The sequence below is a fragment of the Crassostrea angulata genome, chromosome 7 (genome assembly GCF_025612915.1).
Source record: "Crassostrea angulata isolate pt1a10 chromosome 7, ASM2561291v2, whole genome shotgun sequence".
NCBI classification, from domain to species: domain Eukaryota; kingdom Metazoa; phylum Mollusca; class Bivalvia; order Ostreida; family Ostreidae; genus Magallana; species Magallana angulata.
In genome coordinates, this window is record NC_069117.1 from 1,245,285 (window position 1) to 1,266,586 (window position 21,302).

Here is a 21,302-nt window from a genome sequence, read left to right on the forward strand (position 1 = left end):
ATGGAATTATGCTCAAACAAAAATTGACTTTTAGCCAAACAGAGGAAATTCGGACTAAATTTTGCAGATTTTGTTTTCTACTAAAAGTTTTTTGGCAGTAGTCTAATATTAAAAGTTAGGATTTTATATTTAAGTCTACGTAATTTTGCATATTTTCCGTTGGTTTTACCTCACTTATTCATTAAAATAATCTTATGGCACGAATAATTATAATATTGAAAAATGCTTAAAAACGATAAAAGACATCATATCTCAAAATTTTGATCATTGACCTCATATAAATTTTATGCCAACAGAATAAGGTAAATATAAGTAGTTCAATATCATAAATGTTTTTGTATTATCATCATTCAATTTTTTGTAAAATTGAATCAAAAATGGGTAGGGATTTGAAAACTGATAGAGGAAATTCGGACTGAATTATTTTTAAAAATTGATGCTGAAATCTTAATGTTGTGTACTTATTTAGTGCTACTACCATTCGTAAACTGTATCTTATTTTTTGAAGTGTTTAATTATTTGTAATATTTTTATAATTAAGAAAATCTTATTCGTAGTGTAAAATTTTATGGGATTTTTCTTGAATTTTCAATAAATATTCAATGGCCATTAACTCAAAAAGTAGGTCATTGACCTACTTTTCTGAAAGTGAAAAATAACAATACAAACAAAGTTCTATAGCACACAATAGATGGTTTTTCATTATCATCAGTGGATTTTTTTTTCATTCTGAGTAAACGTCATCCTTAAGTAGATCTGATAGTTAATTTGTTGACAATCTGGCCTCCTTCAGATATCACAAGATTTTTTTTTTCAAATAATAATAATTCTAAATTTTCAAAGGAATTTTCATTTTTACAGTATATTTTTGTAACAATTTGCCAACTTCTACTCTTTTATAGAGAAGTGTCTCGCGTTTCATAAAATATTGGTATTAGTCTAGTTCAAAAGATGTTTTCATTGGTACTTTATTCGCCGTTTCATAGGTTTCTATCCGAATGTTTGTCTGTCCGAAGTATATCTTGGCTGTATAGTCTACCCTGTCTGGCCAACCATTTTCAGGTGGTTTGCAAACAATTTTTCCAATAGACTGGAACCCTTCATCTGTAACCAAGGTAAACTGACCCTTAACCACGTTTTTGGCTTGAAAAAGTTCTATCTCTATTGAAACGAATTTTCTATCCTTGTTACGATGAGATGAGTATAACTCTTCTGTCTTCACTTCATCATATTTCACCAATTCATCTTTGTATACCAAAACGTTAAAAACATCAATGCATTTCTCTTCGCCATCAATGATTCTGCGTTTGCTCTCAGGGTGTATCTTGCTATCAAAGGGTTTATTTACACGTATTCCGTATGTATATCTACAAATTCTTGCCGTAACAGCTCGAGGATTGTAGACGAATAAAACCGCTCCTTTTAGTACCACTGTGCCAGGTTCATTGGGAGAGATGAATTTAATGGAAGAAAAAGCAGGGTTGCTTTTTATCTCGTCTGTCAAATACTTAGAGCTTGAAAATCCCCCGACCAAGATGATGAAATTGATTGTCCCTATTTCAACCAAAATGTTTTTGAGAATACCAATAATTTTATCTTTTGGAGTGGTAAAAAAACTCTTGAAATGTTCATTTTGAACATGCATGTGTGCGAATGTAAGTGTTTGCTTATGTTCCTTTTGAATCTCAGTGTTTGCAAACTGCATTAACCGCGCAGGTAGTTGAAGCCGAATGTTCCCCTTCATATTACTGCTGATTTGTCTTTTCTTCGCCTCAAATTCTCTCTCAAAGTCTAAAGCATCTAAAGGAGCCAACTCCCACAAATTTTCAAAACATTCCTTGTTTTTGAAAAGTTCATTGACAAAATCCTTGAATTGGGCATCCACAATGGTCCCACCCCAATCGCCACCGCTGGCTTTATAGACTTCTGCTAGCGTGCCGTCTTCCATGATCTTATGAACAACTATGTCAATTGTACCTCCTGATGAAACAAAAATAATCGTTTTACTTTTATAAATACTTATTCTCATTAGTTGATTAAACCTGTCAAACATGTCATGTTGACCGGTCTTTCAGTCCAACATAAACATTGTTAAACCACTACGTCTCAGCGAATTCATATTTGTCCGATTTCAGCGGATTTTGGAAAATAAAACCAGGAAAGGTGTTCAACACAAATGGCTGGTTGCTACTTACAATTATACTGACATCTGAGTTTACAGTTGTTGACTAGGATTCGGGCAATATATGATTTATTGGACCTTAAGACTGAAATGTTGTACTCGGCCTTTGGGCAACACATCTGTCTTCAAGTCCAACAAATCTTGTGCTGCATTCAATAAAGTAGCCAATATAATAAATCTATGTTAACTTCTTGTTTAAACATAAGAATAATGCAAATCTATTAAAAACAAAAGTTTTTATCTAAAATTTATTCAGGATCAGACAGACAACATAGATAGATAGATAGATAGATAGATAGATAGATAGATAGATAGATAGATAGATAGATAGATAGATACTTGTTTAGTTCGAACACAGATATAGCGAGATCTCGGACATAGAAAAGTTTGTTCCTAGCAACTTTTTATCAAATCCTTGTATGGTTCTGACGATTTGAAATATAACGACTTCATGGATAATGATGATAGAGGTGTCAAATAATGAAATTTAATACGTTTCTATCATTTTAAGTTTCGAATGAAAGCAGTTTATATAAAGAAGTTGCTATACTTATTTTAACGAATTCGTTTTACGGATACATTTATAACAATTAAGGATGTTGTGAAACTAATAATCTGGTCCATGGGACTTTACCATGATCGATCGAGTACTGTAGCTAGATAGATATTAAACCATGCTTGAGAAAATTGAAATCTATATCTAAATACACATTCCTACCTCCCATATCCAGGACCATGTACTTTGTTCCTGGTTCGAACGACTCTGTCAGCATCCGGTTCGGCAGGTTCTTACAATAAAGGGCTGCCGCCTCTGGTTCTAACGCAAGGACAATCTGGTACTCTGCAATGTCTGCCTAGTTCAAACAGGTATGACAAATTCAGTGAAAGTCTAAAGTTAATAAGATTACTTCTTAATAAAGGCATCATTTTTGGAGGCATTAAATTCTCACACACAGTTCCATAAAATCTATTGTAAATTCATAAAATATTTTTATATCAGTCAAACTGTTAAATAAATTACAAATTCAAAGCATTTTTGATTTTTCTTTTCTTTTCAAACTAATTAAACAAATTTGTTATAAGGTGAATGTGCATGCATCTACATTCTTTTTTTCATATAATTTATTTCTTTTTCAAGGAACAAACAAACACAAAAGACATTCAGTCTCACACACACACACACATACACACCCACACTTATGAAAAAACACCTAAATGTATTATTTAGTGGTTACTTGCCTACATGAAAAGAAAAAAGAAAAAAAGAAAGTTTAAGTGACAAAACAGAAATAGAAAAAATAGTCATTTTATAAATAGATTAGATGTCAGCATCAAAGATACCTTTCCAACTATCCCATAATTTTTCAAAATATTGTGATTTACAAGTTTGTATTGCAGCATATCTTTCAAAATTGTATTTTAGTTTTAAATGACAAAGGAAACCAATTAAACATGGAATCTTATTTGACATAAGACAACAAAATATATCTTGTTTCATATAAAGAATAAAAAAATTAATGACTTTGTTATGAAACGACAATGGAAGTTGGCCAAGTATAATATTAGACATATTAAATCCGACTCTTTCAGACGTCTTTCTGTAAATGTAAAAACTAAGTTCACTCCACAGGGTATGTATTTTCTCACAAGAAATAAAAAAATGTATAATGGTTTCAACATTACTTTTACAGAACCCACATATGTCAGTAGTTTTGACATTAATTTTTTTAAGGTAGAAGCCAACTGGAAGAGTTTTGTGTAAAATTCTAAATTGAAGCCATTGTACAGAAGAATCTTTGGTTGTATTAAAACAAATCTTTAAAATGTCACATACAGTAAGATCTTCAACATTATAATCCGTTAGATCTGTTTTCCATTTGGTTACAGCAATTGGAATAACTACATTTTCATTCAAAACATTATAAATAATTTTTGTACACTTTTCATGGGTATAACTGTTTGGGGAAAAAAATGGTATACATGGATTAGGATTTCTTTTAACAGATGTCCTGTCAATATTAGACATTTTGAAAAGCTTAAAAATTGCTGTTTTTACACTATTGTATTGCATTGTACATATAATCTTGAGACTGTATTTACATTTAAATTCCTCAATATCTAAAAAAAATACCATTTTCATCATAAAAATCTTGAATAACCTTTACACCGGTCTTGTACCAGGCTTTAATAAAAACATATTTATTTGCTATGTGTATATTTGAGTTATACGTATACCACACTGGAGTATTTAAAAAAATATCTTTTACCTTTAGGTGATTCTTACAGGTAGTAATAAAACATAACCATGAATTTAACACATCTTTCCAAAAATCATTGTTTACCTTGTGTATCTGTAAAAAATCATTTCCATAAATGGTAAATAAAAAATCCATCCAAGGTTTGTGTGCTTTTGTAAGCCTTTTAATCCAAGAACACTTAAGAGATGTTATAAAATTGTTAATGTCAACCATTTTTAACCCTCCTGACGAATAGTCCTGAGTAATGACTGACCTCTTAACTTTATCAATCTTAGATTTCCACAAAAATTCAAAAATAGTTTTGTTAAGGTATGAAATTGTTTCTTTCTTTGGATTTGGTTGTGATATGAATAAATGATTTAGTTTTGGAATGAGCAAACTTTTAATAACAGTAATTCTACCAATGGGGGTAAGAACTCGTCGTTTCCATTGCTGGACCATAGCTATAATTTTTGGAATTAGTAAATTATAATTCATTTCGACAGTATTATGAAGATCTACCGAGAACTGAATTTCCAAAGCGTTAGATGTTGTTGACCCCCAATCCAATTTCCATCTTGTGTGATGATAAACCTGATCTGAAAATCTTTTTGATCCAATCCAAATAATGTGCATGCATCTACATTCTTAACAACTTACCTTGATTGCTGCCTTTTTCATAAACTCTTTGGCGGATTCCGACCAGATTGCAGGAACTGTAAACACATAAAGTACATCTTCAGGTTTGAATACCACTCCTCGGTTTTTGGCCGCATTTTCAAAATGAGTCTTTAGCGCCTTTATCGTGTGTACAAATATCACCATGGCAGGAAGTGATATTTTTCCTCGATCGTCTTGTAATACAAATGCTTCTGTAATATTCTACAATTAACAAACATTAATGTCTTCTTTACTTAATATTCTTCAATTTGATTCTTTATTTTTATTACTATCTTCAAAGCTGTTGCATTGTTTACCTTTTCATGATATAGTTTCATTTTAAAGTTTCGAAATCTGTAGCATTTATTGTGAGTTTTTTCCTCCACCCTTTGAGCATAGCGTTCTTCTGCCTCATAACCGAAAGAGTCGAAGGTTTGATCTTCATTCAACAGAACAGTTGTAGGGGCCTTGGCCTTCGGGTCTAGAGTGGAATTCCCTGACCATTCATTGAGATTAATCGTGTTTGTTGCAATCTCTATTTTGTCACTGTAAGCATACCCTGAGTAACTTGTGCCTATGTCAAATGCTACTATAATATCCCATTTGTACATCGAGGAAAACTCTGACACTTGAACGGGAAGCTTTTCCTGATCCGCCATCTTATTTTTCAAAATTGTATTTATAAAGTGCCACTGCAAAATGAAATTGCTCCTTTACAAATGTGTAACTTTTAAATACTGTCGTTTATATTTAGCCATATATTTATTACTTTCAGGACATCCACAAGGTGTTCAGTTATAGGGTGGATCACGTATTCTCAAACCGAAAGTAAATACTTATTTTATGAAGAGCAATCCTGCTTTTTATGAATGAAATGACACCCAAAAAGTAGGTTAAAAGTCAGTGCTGATAAATAGAATTCCTACATATTTAAAAACTATCAAACAAGAACACTTTCTTTTTTAAATCAAAGTACCCTTACCATTTGCGACGGACCTATATTCCTATATATCTAGCTATATCAGTCTTTGTTATGACGTAGGAATTAAAGTTTGGCTTGAGTCCAATTTCTTACAGGTATTTATCGAGTGCGTCTCTGTGCCCTATTTTGGTGATTAATTGACTTATATTTTAATTATATTACTTAAAGATGTCAATTGCTAACCGGTTAACCAATTAATCGGTTACAGATTTTGAAATAGGTTAATCGAAAAAAAAATTCATACAATTTATATAACAAATTAACAATAAGAACTACCAATGTTTATAAAATATATAATAACATTTTCATACATCGATAAGAGCTGTAATTTTGGGACAATTGATTTCTCCTTGCTGAATTAAAGGGATGTGTACCGGAGTTATAATTGCTAATTTATGTTTCAACACCTCAAAACTGCTCTTATTGTTCACGTGTTTTAATCATGTGTAAATAATAATAAAATCGTTATTGAGAACTATAAACATTTATTCTGTCGTCATTTTGATTGGAAAGTCGTTGCTATTGTACATGATTATGTTCAAAATATGGATGCTGCATTCTCGCAATCTGACGAGTCTTCATTATTTGGGCCACACACAATACAACAACGTGTACAAATTATATATATATATATATATATATATATATATATATATATATATATATATATATATATATATATATATATATATATATATATATATATAATCACAAAACTTTTTTCTCAGTACACGGTAAAAATATAATAAAAGAAAAAAGCAACAGTAGTTAGTTAGTTAGTTACTATAGTAGTTAGGTAGTGTTGCTATTTTCTTTTATTATATATATATATATATATATATATATATATATATATATATATATATATATATATATATATATATATATATATATATATGCAATGCGTTTCGTTCTGATCCTCTCAGATTGTTTAACTGTATTCTACCTGTATCTCAAGCAACTGTGTAGTGCGCGGCCAGTGCGCTAGGTTCCGTTCGTCATCGAAAGCAAGATTTTATTTTGCCTAGATGGCCGAGTGGGGAGCGCGGTGGCCGCTCACTGCTGGGAGAATGGGTTTCAGAGGTCGTGAGTTCAAGCTTCGGTCGGGGCGGAAGGTAGAGCTCCAACAAAAGTGAATTTCACTGTGCTTTATATATATCAATATCATTCAGTATGGGCAGGTATATGTCAATTTGAGAGTTATTGCAATGTTTGTGCTTATTATATACAGTGGGGCCTCAGATATCCGGACGCCAGATAACCGAACGCTTCAGTTTACGGACGATTTTATTTGGGAACAGATCTTTTTATACGTTATTTTGTCTCATTTATCCGGAATTCCGCGTTCCGGATCCGGGCGGTCTGTCTTTACCACAAAACACTGATTTACTACTAATCTTGCTTCATTTAACCGGACGGTAAAATTTGATGATACCCTACTCAGTACAAAAGATTACCATTGTCAATTAAGTTTCCCACCTTTTTTACAAGCTAGACCCTCATAAGTAGTATAAACACACTGACTTCCAAAATCACAAAAATTGGAAAATTGTTAACAACAGTGTATCACACACATATCACACTTGGACACAAAGAATTTAGCTCGATTCGGTTGTCATTGTTGTCCGGTTAATATTTCATGACAAAATAATAAAATAAAGCAAAGTTCTCCTCAAAGCGTTCATATTAACAGACAACTCTAGCATGTGTTGCTATATGGTATGAAAGGCAAATAAACCTAGTATCAACACTGGGAGCCATTGTATACAAATACATTATCATTCATGACAACAATAGACACATTTCAGATATCTGGACGCTTCACCTATCCGGACGATTTGACTTGGGAACGAAAGCGTCCGGATAACTGAGGCTCCACTATATATATATATATATATATATATATATATATATATATATATATATATATATATATATATATATATATATATATATATATATATATATATTGGGGGAGGAGTTCTTTGCTGATGGCCTCTTGTCGCGCGCGTTATATCAATGCTAAATCATCAAGCAGAAGCGGGAATTCAAAAAAAGTATTCAATTTAAAGGAATGATCGGCAATAATGATATATAGTTCGCTAGAAGCAATCAACATGATCAGTTTGATGTAAAATATTTAAAAAGGTACTGTATTTTTACAAAATATAGAATATTCTTAATCTGTACACCATAATTTCCTCATTATAAACCGTCAACAAATTTAATTTTGAAATAAATTTGGGGAAAGCCGTTCGTAAACTCCTTGTCTAGTTTTGTATTTTTAACGTAATTATTAAATGTAAATGTATCTTCTTCAGAATACTGAGTAGAGCTCTTCTAAGAGCATTAACACGTTTTTACAATTTTATGCGTCTGAAAAACATTGAATGCCATCATAACTTGCTATTGATGTCGCATTATAACGTAACCTTGATTATAAACCAAGCCGTCTTTCTAGCTACTATTGTGAAACGTCAATAGATCGAGGTCAGTTCATGGAGCATCTTCTTAAAATCGAGGTCAGTTTATCGAGGTCAACTGCATTACTGAATGAATTTCGATCAAAATTCTTACGCGTGAGACAAAATGTGCATTCTTGAATTAACAGGTCAAACTGTATTTAATGTATGTTTGCATCTCTTAAGGTAATTGAAATAAAACTGAGAAAAATGTTATAAAAATACTAAACCAAAGCTTACACGAACTAAAACAAGCGGAATGTGTGCGCACGTGGAAGCATTTGCCGGATGCCTCATGTTGACACAACAGTGATCGGCCGAAGCCGATCACAATAATTTTGAAACTAATGTTTTTCACACGTTGTTGTATAAGCTAAACAATCGCTGGTCTTTCTTTCAGTGTTTCAAGACGAGCTGAACAGATTGGAAAGTGAAGTGTCAAAGTATAAAAAAAAAAAAGGAACACAAAACGTTGATCCCCTCGAAAGGTAGTCTGAACATTACGAATTGTTGCTAAATATTGCTGGTCTAGCAAGAAAATACTAGGTACATCAGTGCCATATAAAAGGGTAATTTCTACAGCAGGCGTTCTTTCGTTATATGTGTATTACTTTTCTCTTTAAATTTCTCCTTTTTTTCAATGAAATGCTATCATTAAACTTGACTATACTAACAAATTAACACACTTTGAGTCAATAAAAATTTTATTTGAGAACAAAATAATAAAAATACGTTTACTAAAGGTAAGTTCTGAATTTCTGATACGATTAACCGATTATTCAATCGGAGCGTTTTGCGATAAACCGAATAGGATTTTTTAACCGATTGCCATTTCTTCAATTTATCGCATTACTTATGTTTATTTATTGTTTCTAATGCAATAGAATGCAAACTTATATAACACATAAAGATAGGCCTTGTTTATATAACAAACAATTGTATATTTTTATAACTCTACAACTGGCACTCAAATGTTGGTTGATCAATGGATATGCATTACTAAAGCACTGCAAACAATAAAAAAAAAACATTTGATTAACATTGTGGCCATGACCCTTTAAGTTTCACAAAAGGATTTTTTTATCCTTAATATCATTTTAGATCATCTCCTTTTTTCCCTTTTCGTAGTTTGGAAACAAGTCTTTGACATTACTAAGTCTTATATTTTTACTGCTGTAATATTCAGTCCAGTTCAAGAAATACCTTTATTTGTACTCAATTCGCCGTATCACATGTTTCTAACCGAATGTTTGTCTGTCCGAAGTATATGCTGGTTGTATAGTCAACAGTGTCTGGCCAACCATTTACAGGAGGCCTGCATACAATTTTTCCAATTGATTTAAACCCTTCATCAGTAACAAAATCCAACTGACCCTTTACCACATTTTTGGTTTGATAGAGTACTACCTCTATTGAATGAAATTTTCTTTCATTGCTTCGATGATGCGATATACCCTAGAAAGTCCTCTCTTCGTCGTACTTAACTAACTCATCTTTGTACACCAAGGCATAAAAACATCCTTGCACACCTCATCACCGTTAATTATAACGAGTTTGCTTTGAGGGTGTATCTTGCTACCAAATGGCTTTAGGACACGTATACCCTAAGAATATCTGCAGATTCTTGCAGAAACAGCACAAGGACTGTGTCCAAATAAAACGGCCCCTTGTAGGACGACCGTGCCCGGGTCTTTTGGAGAGATGAACTTAATGGCAGAAAAAGCTGGATTGCTTTTTATCTCGTCTGTTAATAACTTAGAGCCTGAAAATCCTCCGACCATGATGATGAAATCTATTGTGTCTAGTTCAACCAAAATATCTTTCAGAATACCAATAATTTTATTTTTTGCTACAATAAAAAAGCTTTTAAACTGTTCATTTTGAACATACATGTTTGCAAATGTTAACGTTCTCATGTGTTGATCTAGAACCCCTGTGTTTGCAAACTGCTTTAACCGCTGTGGTAGTTGAAGCCGAATACTCCCCTTCATATAACTGCTTATTTGTCTTTTCTTTGCTTCGAAGTCTCTTTCGAAGTCTAAAGCATCCAAAGGAGCTAACTCCCATAACTGTTCAAAACAATAATTGTTTTTTAAAAGTCCGACGACAAACTCCTGAATTGGGCATCAACAATGGTCCCACCCCAATCTCCACCGCTGTCTTTATAGACTTCCGCTAGCGTATCGTCCTCCATGATCTTGTGAACAACAATGTCCACGGTACCTATTGATGCAACAAAAAAATAAATTTCTTAAAATAAAATAGCCAATGATAGTGAAGCAAATTTAATTGCGAAAACGCGAATATTAGGAACTTAAATCATAAATTCCTCGATGCAAACGCTTTAGCACTTATCTGATGAATATAGAATATCACACTGTTGTTTTGATCTCGGCCCTGGTATCTGCCCGAATGGTTGGTATTGGCCCAAGCCCGAAGGGTGCGGGCCGATACCATCCGAGGGCTGATACCAGGGACGAGATCCAAACAAAAGTGTGATGTTGTTTATATCATATATCTAAAATGAAAGACTATTATTCAAATTCAAATTCCAAATAAGGAATATCATTTATCATGAAGAAGCTAAAGATTTTTATTCGGATTCACAAAACTCGTTTTTAATCCGTTTTATATGTGTTAAGAACTGTAAGAGTTGTCAGACTTTGTTGACAAACCATCGTCGTTTGAAATACAGTAGAAGTTAGTCTGTCGTCTGAGATGAAGCATTATCTTCTAGAATTCAAAATTATCGAGAGAGAAACTTCCATCCTACGCAACTTCTTAATGAGTCAAATTCTTTCACTGGGATTTCGTAAGTTTACTGGCAGATTCAATTTATAAAAATCCATACTGGAAAGCAAGTTGTTTGAGAACGTTCTTAGGCGCATGCATTACTTTAAGTTAATAAACCACTTATTTTTTACAATCTAAACTCTGGTTTTCTAGATTAACCCTCGTTCCATCCTTCTCTATACCCTCCATATTTTAAATGTTGAGTGATATTAAATAAAGCGTGCTATTGTTCTAAATACACAACCGTTGTGTTGGTTACCTCCCCTTACTTAGATACATATCACTCTTTGGCGCTATTCTTGAAATATTATTTTTCAATTTTTAGCAATAACTAAAAATATTCAGACGTGTAAGGTGATGCTTTGTATTATTTATTTGTTATTTTATCGTTATTTCACAAACTAGTCTAAATTTAAAGCAGAGGTATTTGGGAATAGCTGTTTTAAATTTGAGGGCAATACACCCCCTGGACGACGGGCTGAGACAGAAAAATATAAGCCCCGAGGGCGATACAGGCCTATTGGTTGCTATCTCACCAAGTCCAAAACACGTATATCGGGGCTGATACACTACTAGGTATATGACATTACCTAATTTATTCAACATACCAACTAATACACACAGACAGCCAGATAGACGAAATTAAGGACTAACAGATAGTCAGATTTGATAGATCAGATGAATTTGTTAAAAGATTGATTGATATACAAAGATCAATAGAGTACAAAGTAAAACTAGAAGCTGTCATTAGCCAGTAATACCCGCACCAAGTGTTTGCCCATAAATAACACTGTTTTGTACCAGTTTAATTAAAGATGAAGGCCACATGCAAGTTCCGGTGATACATTTAAAAATTATAATTTTCATAACTGAAAGATGAGGTCCCTTCCCATATGGTAATACACATGAACAGCACTTTATGTGCAATTTGGGGTTAAACTGCTCCAATTAATATACTTTATTGTTTATCTCATTAGGAAGTATACATCACAATATGCAGGTTTCCTGAACCACCTTAAAGCTGTTATTTACCTAATAAAATAGTGCAAAGGGTGTTGAAGAATAGGTCATAAAAATACATGCATGATACAAATAACTTATCTTTGTCTGAAGTTACGTACACAACACAGATCTGCAGATCTCATTAGCGGGTACTAGTTTTACCCAGCTTGATTAGATGGGTTCACGTGCATACATACATGTATGTGTTTTTCATTTGCAGAAAAGGATTAGTTAAGATTAACTAAAGGAATTCATTATTGTGTTTCAATTGGATTATCATTATGATGTTGACCAATATAGCTAAGCATAATACATGTAGTAGCAGTAGCACAATTAATATAATGAGATGCCAGCATACATAAGTTCTTCTTTCACTTTCTAAATGCGATCTCCCTTTGACAGCATACTGTATCATCATCTTTTAATATTTAAAAAAGCTTGTCATCGTTACCTATCCTATCGCATTTGTAAAGTTCCTGTCATTTTAATTGCAAAAGTTATTTTTTCATTTGTCAGACTTTCACTATTGAGTTCACCCCATATTGACCCTGTATAAACAATTTCGTATTAAATTTGTGTATTACATGTAAGTAAGTGTAGACACTTATCATTTTTTTATGAGTTATAATAGGAAGGAAGGAGTATTTCTTTCTTAATGTATTATAATGCATCAAATACAATGTAGGTCATGACCTTATGGGACAATTCTGACCCGACGAAACATGAAAATACAAAACATCTTCTAATGTCATTCTATGTATATGATGCATCAAATGGTGTAAAGTACATTAATGACCCCCAGGTGTTGTCTTTGAACCCCCCACCCCCTGTGCCTTTATGAAATAGGAAATGATGATATACTGTATATTTGGTTAACTTCTGAGATCTGACATTCTCATCCCTAAACCATCATTTAATTTATTCTTGCTCTTTGTGTCATAGCGCGTAAAATTGTATATAGATTATGCCCCCTTGGAGATACTCTGACATTCTAGAACTAGAAACAATAAAGTAATTTATCTTATTCATATGTAGTGTTTGATCCATGTGGGTAATTCCTAGCCTAATGATGGCTGCTTTGTTGATGAGACTTTACAATTGCCCAAAATAGGCGAAAACACATGCATGTAACATTTTGTTTATAAATCTTCAGAATTGAATTAAGCAATTTCCAAAATGTTAATGTGTATCAGGAGAGAAAAAGCAATCAAGAAATGATTTAAAATTTGCTACTGTACACATGTAAGAATGACTGACTTAATCTTTAAAACCAGGTTCGATTAGGAGGGGGGGGGGGGGGGGGTGGAGGTGGAGTATAAACATTGATAATTTGAATCATTTATTGTTATTAATTTTAACTTGTCAATGAATACTAGTTATTGATCACAAGGTAGAAATATGACCTCTGATCATATCTCAATAGATCATTTGTCAATAATGCAAGCTGTAATGTCATATTTTTTAAGAATAACATGTTTTACCAGTTTATAAAAGTTTTTAGACACCCAAATTATATTTTGATTTTAATAGATCATTCGACAATTAAGGGGGGAGAACAGTTTATATTTGAGTTTGTTTGGGGGAGGGGGTTCCAAGTCATATATTTGACAATTTTTTAATGTAATTTAAAATAAGACTAAGCCAGAAATTGTCAATTATCTTTAAATTGTTGATGTTTGATGATCCTATCTCTATTTAATCTTTATTATTAAGACTCTCGAATGAAATTTGGAGACTTATTGTTTTTGTGCGGTTCTTAATACATGTATTATTATTCTTTGTCTTCTTCTTTTTCTTCTTTCCCGCTCTGAACTTGTTTCTCAGAGATGGCTAAAAAGAAGTGTACAAAACTCTAGGACATGATAGGCCTGCATATCTAGTTGTGCACCCTAGTTTGATTGTTCTCAATTTTCGGGGGGGGGGGGGGGGGAGGGTCAAAAGGGTGTGGGGTCTAACATTGAATCTTGTAGGAAGTATCGTAGACTCTATTGTAAATGGTAACTTGAAAACGGACAAAGATAATAATATAGGGTTTTCATAATCATATATTGACTGTTACTTGCAACATATAGGGTTTATGAGATCTGACCCCTGGGGTCATCCCCACCCCACCCCCCAGGAATTTAAAATTACCATATATCTCTGAAACTGTTATAATCATGACCCCTAAACCATATATATTCATGTTTCTGATGTCAAGGGGCATCAAATATATGTAGGTCATGGGCCTTGTGGGTGGTCCTGAGCCCCTCCAACAGCAAGTCCCTTAATATCTTCAAAACAGTTGAGATCCCACCCTTAAACCATCTATATTCTTGTGCCTTGTGTCAAGGGGCATCAAACGGTATGTAGGTCATTGGCCCCAGGGGGTGGTCATGACCCCCCTCGAACAGGAAGTGCACGAATATCTTGAAAACGGTTGAGATCCACACCCCTTAACTTTATATATTCTTGATCCTTTAAGGGCATCAAAAGGTATGTAGGTAATGGGCCTCGGGGTTAAATTTAATTTTTAAAAACCGCAATGCACATCTATGGAACAGTTCCTATCATATCCCAAGATATGATATGTCTATCCATTACATCATAAGAGGAGTTCTAGGATCTATGTTTTTTTTAAGTGATAAACGTCAATTTTTCTGCTACTTTTTGACTCCCTGGATGAATATTAAATTTTTAAAACCTTACTGCACATCTACAGAACAGTCCCTATCATACCCCAAGATATGATGTGTCTATCCATTAAATCATAAGAGGAGCTCTTGGATCTATGATTTTTTTTAGTGATAAACGTCAATTTTCAGTTACTATTTGAATCCCTGGATGAAATTTAAATTTTTAAAACCTTATTGCACATCTATAGGACAGCCCCAATTTTATCCCAAGAGATGACTTAGCTACTCCAAAAATTGTAAGAGGAGTTCTGGGAACCATACTTTTTACGCAAAAAACGTCATTTTTATTGCCCACGTATCCCCTTAAAAAAAATCTGGAATCTGATCACACTTCAATATGACACCCCAATCATATAACAGAAAAACGTCATATTTCAGCTATTAAATGACCCCCAGGACAAAATTGAAAATTCTGAAACCATCTATAGGATATCCTAAAACATATTCCAAGATTTGATTTGTCTACTTTTAAAAATGTAGGAGAGTTTGTACCAATTATTTGACCCCCAGGACTAACATAGAATTTTTGAAACCTTTTTACAAAACAACATGATACCCCAAATCAAACTCCAAGAGTTCAGTTTGCTGGTTTATAAGATGTAAGAGCAGTTTGAGATAGTAAAACGTGACAGACGAACGGACGGACAGACGGAACAGGGTTACAACATTATACCCGAACTTTCTTTAAAAAGTGCGGGTATAATCATGATTGAGATGATTTAGTAATGATTATTTAAATAAACATCCCTACCTCCCATATCCAGGACCGTGTACCTGGTTCCTGGTTCGAACGAATCTGTCAGCATTCGGTCCGGCAGAGTCTTACAATATAGGGCGGCTGCCTCTGGTTCTAGTGCTAGTAGAATTTGGTACTCTGCAATACCTGCCTAATTATAATATAGTTAACCAATTTAATATTCGGTGCTCATAGAAGCTTAAACATAAGGTAACTCAAACAAAGAAGTTGCCATGAGTAAACTTTACATAATTAAATGAAAACTGTACAGATTATTATATTGGACGCGTCATATTTATCTATAGCCCTCTACAATCCATTGTAATTTCATAAAATATATATATTCATTTTTATATATCTATACCATTCATATAGATAATACAAAACCTCAATAAACAATTTTATCACGTTTATATTCATGCACCTACAATGTAAACACATTACCTTGATTGCTGCCTTTCTCATGAATTCTTTGGCGGATTCGGACCAGATAGCAGGCACTGTCAAGATGTAAAGAGCATTTTCAGGTTTGAATATCGCTCCTCGGTTTTCGGCCGCATCTTCAAAATGCGTCTTGAGTGCCGTTATTGTGAACAAATATTATCATGGCAGGCAGGGATATTCTCTTTTTATCATCTTGTATTAGAAATGCTTCGAGATCTGTAATATTCTGCAAAGAATATTTTGAAAATAAAAAATATATGAATATGTACAATACTTCTTTGACTTGATTTTTTTTAACTAATTAACATTCATTCTGTTATTAAACGTACCTTTTCGTGATAAAGTTTCATTTTAAAATTGCGAAATCTGTAGCATTCGTTGTGAGTTTTTTCCTCCACCTTCTGGGCGAACGTTCTTCTGCCCCTCACCCAAAAGAGTCAAATGTTTGGTCCCCATTCAATAGGACAGTTGTAGGGGATTTGGCCTTCGGGTCAAGAGTAGAATTGCCTGTCCATTCATTGAGATTGATTGTGTTGGTTGCAATCTCTAATTTGTCACTATAAGCATGCCTTGTGTAGCTTGTGCCTATGTCAAATCTACTATAATATCCAATTTGTACATCGAGGGAATATCTGATACTTGAACCGGAGTCATTTCTTTATCTGCCATCTTATATTTGCAAATGACATTTGTTGGTTTTTAGTGTAAAAAAAAAATGCACCTTTAAAAATGAGTAACGTAATAATACCGTTGTATTTTCAGACAGTTTATTTACATTATTCTAGATTTTCCAAAACTGAACAGTTATATGGTGTAATATGTATTCTTAAATTGAAAGTGAATTAAATTGATAATTTTATTTCGTAAGAGCAGTCCTGCTTTATATAATTTATACAACACGCCAAAAGGAAATTGACAAAAACATCGTTAATTTTTATTCATATTTTTTACATGCAGAATAAAAACACTAAATTATGAACTATAAGCATTCTGCTTTCCTATAATACATGCAATCAATTTACCATGTTGAGGTTTTTAATTCTTTTGCTTACGCTGAAAATATGCATACATGTTTTATACACCGTTAAACCAGTACACCAACTATCATTTTTCTTACCAAAGTACATTCACCAAATGCGAAAAAAAACTTTTCTTTTCCACCTGCACAAGGATGTGTTTTACTGCATAACGTATACATTAAAGTTTGGCACAAGTCCAATTTCTTAGAGGTGTTCATCGAATTGGTAAAGATTTTGATCATTGTCATACGCCATCGATTATTTAGAGACCTTGATTCTATTCATTAGAGCAAAATGTTTAAATAAACAAATACCAATTGTGTTTAACTTTTAAAAACCAAGACACTCAAACGAAATGTGTGTTCTCATTTAATCACACCAAGCGTAATATAACGGAATAATGGCAGCAACACCTATTCTGTTGGGGAAAAAATGTAGTAGGATAACGGTAACTTATTATAACTCTTGTTTTAAATTTCTCCTTATATTGCTAAATTGTTAATGTTCGATGATTGTAATTGTGCCCGATAATTATGTCAGTGGCAAGGTGGCATTTTTGCACCCGCTTAACATGCAGTTCCCTATAAATCCACATGCACCAACTGATGGGTATTGTCTAGAAAGTATATAACCACTTTGGTTTTTAATGTGTGTCACCTGACAGTATAGATATTAACGTTTAGAAATTGATATCTCATAGGAAATAATAATTTTCATTTTAAGGCAATATTAAAAATCCCAGAGGATTTTTCTAAAAATCATACAGGAATTATGTTTTCTATTGAAGAAAAGTATTTCTTACAGGAATTTGATTGAGGCATGTAGTTTTCCTATAGAAAATTGAGATTTCCTATGGCATTTTAAAATCATCTGAGAGTTTAGTTAAAATCCTATTAGAATTTAAATTTCTGTAAAAAGTTATTTTATTCCGGTATTAGACCCTTCCTTGATACTTTAGACATGGTATTGTTAAAATTGCCATTTTAAAATGATTTTATTATTCATTTTTGTGAGTGTGACGGTAGGACGGTAACTCTTATATAGAAAAAAGCAGGCTGTTATTCACACTTTTTGTATATATTAGCCCTATACTCAGTATTTTATTGTCAGTTTTATATCATTCAAAATCGATTCATAATAATGTTTATCACTTAATTTATAATCACACATCACTTTTATTTTTAAAAAATTGTTTTTAAGACACTACGTCACAAGAAGGCAATTTAAACGTTTTGTAAACTATCTATATTGTTCGATTGGGTTGTATATCGTCGTAGCCCAGTGGTTAAAGTATAGGGCTTTGGAACCGCAGATCATGATGTTGCCTTTGCCTGGAACTTTTGTTCATGTTAGCTGAATTAAATTTTTAAAAATGTAATTTTTCATCCAAAATTGCACATTTGTTACCTATTTGACTGAAATACTTTTTATTCATTATGATATATATCATAATCAAGTAGTACTTTGCTGATTTGGAAAAAAAATATTATTTATTAATTAGTTTGTTAATAATGATGGAGAGGGGTCTGTAGACTCTGTTGTTGCCTACACTGACACAAATAAATTCAATAAAAAAAAAATATACAGACATTAGGAAATTGAAAATGCCCTTAATTAGTAACAAAAGTAAGAAACATACAGTCAAAGATGGAATCTGACTTAGAGATAAATCTCTATCATCATTTAGTGTCATGTTTTATTGCTGTATTATTCAATCGAGCTCAAAGGATGTGTTTACTTCAATTTTATTTGCCGTATCACAGGTTTCTATCTGGATGCTAGTCCGTCCGAAAAATGCTTTTGTTGTATAGTCTATACACAGTCCGGCAGACCATTTTTAGGATGCGTGCGTACTATTTTCCCAATTGATTTGAACCCTTCATCACTAACAAAAGCCAACTGACCCTCTACACATTCTTTGCTTTAAAGAGATCCTTTGTCTTCAAAATGAATTTCCTATCCTTGCAGCGATGACTTGAATATGTCGTATGCGTTCTCACTTCGTCGTACTTTATCAATTCATCTTTATAGGCCAAGACGCTAAAGACATCTACGCAAACCTATTTGCCGTCAACAATAATATATTTGCTTTAAGGGTGTATTTTGCGAGCGAAATAAACGAAAACGTTAAAAACGTAGGTATGTCTATATATCCTTGCGGAAACAGTACGGATATTGTAGCAAAAAAGAGAGGCATCTTGCAAGACAACTGTGTCAGGATTTTATGGGGAAATGAACTTTGTAGACGATAAAATGGGATGGCTTTTAATCTAGTTTTGCAAGAAATTTGAATATGAAAATCCTCCGACTAGAATAATGAAATCAATATTTTCTACTTCGGCAAAGATGTTTTCAATTATACCAATTATTTTGTCCCTGGCTGTTTTGAAAAACCCCCTGAATTCTTTATTCTGGATATATATATGTGTGCAAATGTTATTAAATCATTTTTTTGATCACCGATTTCTACGTTCGCAAACATTTTAAATTGATCAGGGAGCTTAAGACATCATCATCGCTGATTTGTCTTTTCTTGGTCTCAAATTCCCTCTGGAATTTCAAAGCATCCATAGGGGCGTTTTCAATAATTGATAATCTTGTGAATCATTATATCAATGGTACCCCCTGCAATAGAATATCGTAGCTTATATAGATAATTCAAACAATTATCTAGAAAACCCAACATGCCAGATAATGGTAGATGCTAGGGGAAGTGTCAGAATACAGGACAAGAAGTATAAAAAAACATTCTTTACCAGAAAGTATTGCTCTAATCCAATGGACCAAATATACCCAATATATACATGTAATACTCAAAAAAGTTTAGAATCGACCGTATTTTGATCATTGATGCATCAATAATAAAATTTCACTGACATTTTAAATAAAGCAACAGATGTTGCTCATTTCAAGTATATTGTTATCGAAAAAAATTAGACAATCATTTACTCGATGATTGCACACGTAACTTAAATGTAAAAACAACTATAATAATTTTTAGGGTAAATCAAATATTTTTAAACGGGCACCTGACTATTATTTGTCATCGTCAACCCGATTCCTTGGTCATATCGTCTTCAGGGAAACTACAATAACACATTGGAGAGTAAAATAGAATCAAAATCGAACACGGACAAATTGCTATTCTGCTTTGGGAAGCGGCCGTCGTGGTTGGCTATGGAATGAACTGCTGCAGGCAGATTTTGCAAGTTATGACGTAGCTTAAACGTTTCAGATAACTTGAAGATCAGTTTCAAAGTTATGTAAGGGTTCCATTTCTTTCAGTGACATACCTGATCATGACTTTTAACGATAACAACTCTATAGATTGAGCTCAGAATATTTGGAGTACGTGTCTCTAGACAATCAATACAAAATGTTTGCAAGCCGGTAAACGACATTCTAGGCGTTCAACAATGAATGGCCATTTCACCCAGTGTCACCAACGTCTGCATAATGTTAAGCGCAGAAGACACGTAAAATAGAATCATGCTCATCGGACTCAATTTTGTTTCTCTGAAAAAAAAAAGGTTTTATCTTTGCTTAAAGGTTACAAGTTACGCATTGTTTCTGGTGCCATTTTGAAAGAAATTAATGGTTTCGTTTTTGTTTGGGCCTGTATCTTTGCCATCAGAAGTACTCAACTTTATGCTTTTGATTAAAACTAGATGAGCATGGAAGGCAAGATAAAAACAAGTGGTCAATAGGCCTTAACGATCACCTTAGTACCATTGCCCATACATAAACTTGTCAAAGAGTCTCATTTATGCATTTAATTTTCATTCTGGAGTAGAGAATTTATGATATTGTAATACGACCACGTTCTTGCCTTAAATCTCTCAAAAATGGTGAAAGAGGTAGCCTGCTCATCTTTGGTCACAGCCAAGTAAGTGTATATTTGTAGAAAAAAAACCTTCTATTTTTTATTCGACAGTAGCAAGGCACAAAAAATAAGACCCACTTAACAAATGGTTAGGCAAAATACTGTAAAAGTGGAAAGATATTTATTTAGATTTTGCAGTCCTTAAATAAAAGTTTTATAATTACAAGGCCTTAAAACAAATTTACCAGCAAAAAATGGACATTTCAATAGTTTTTTTGCCGCTAACA

The 21,302-nt window shown here is 33.0% G+C and overlaps 1 protein-coding gene and 2 pseudogenes across 1 annotated transcript; all 3 read right to left on the bottom strand.

Annotated features, from left to right (window-relative positions):
* Nucleotides 1–819: 819 nt before the first annotated feature.
* LOC128155500 (heat shock 70 kDa protein 12A-like) lies at nt 820–6,114 on the bottom strand. The gene is made up of 5 exons (XM_052817236.1): nt 6,062–6,114; nt 5,397–5,771; nt 5,080–5,301; nt 2,901–3,036; nt 820–1,980 (listed from the first exon to the last, which is right to left on the bottom strand). The coding sequence occupies exons 1-5, from the start codon at nt 6,062–6,064 to the stop codon at nt 935–937; spliced, it is 1,782 nt and encodes a 593-aa protein (XP_052673196.1). The 5' UTR covers nt 6,065–6,114; the 3' UTR covers nt 820–934.
* A 3,462-nt stretch (nt 6,115–9,576) lies between these two features.
* Nucleotides 9,577–16,842, bottom strand: LOC128157131 (heat shock 70 kDa protein 12A-like; annotated as a pseudogene).
* Nucleotides 16,843–18,903: 2,061 nt separating this feature from the next.
* Nucleotides 18,904–20,493, bottom strand: LOC128155511 (uncharacterized; annotated as a pseudogene).
* Between the last annotated feature and the right edge of the window lie 809 nt (nt 20,494–21,302).

Excerpts from the sequence above, each read along its gene's own strand:
- LOC128155500 (XM_052817236.1), bottom strand. Across the intron at positions 3,037-5,079 it reads TGAAAAAGGCAGCAATCAAG|GCAGACATTGCAGAGTACCA; the intron begins GTAAGTTGTTAA and ends TGTTTGAACTAG. Across the intron at positions 1,981-2,900 it reads CATGGTCCTGGATATGGGAG|GAGGTACAATTGACATAGTT; the intron begins GTAGGAATGTGT and ends TTGTTTCATCAG.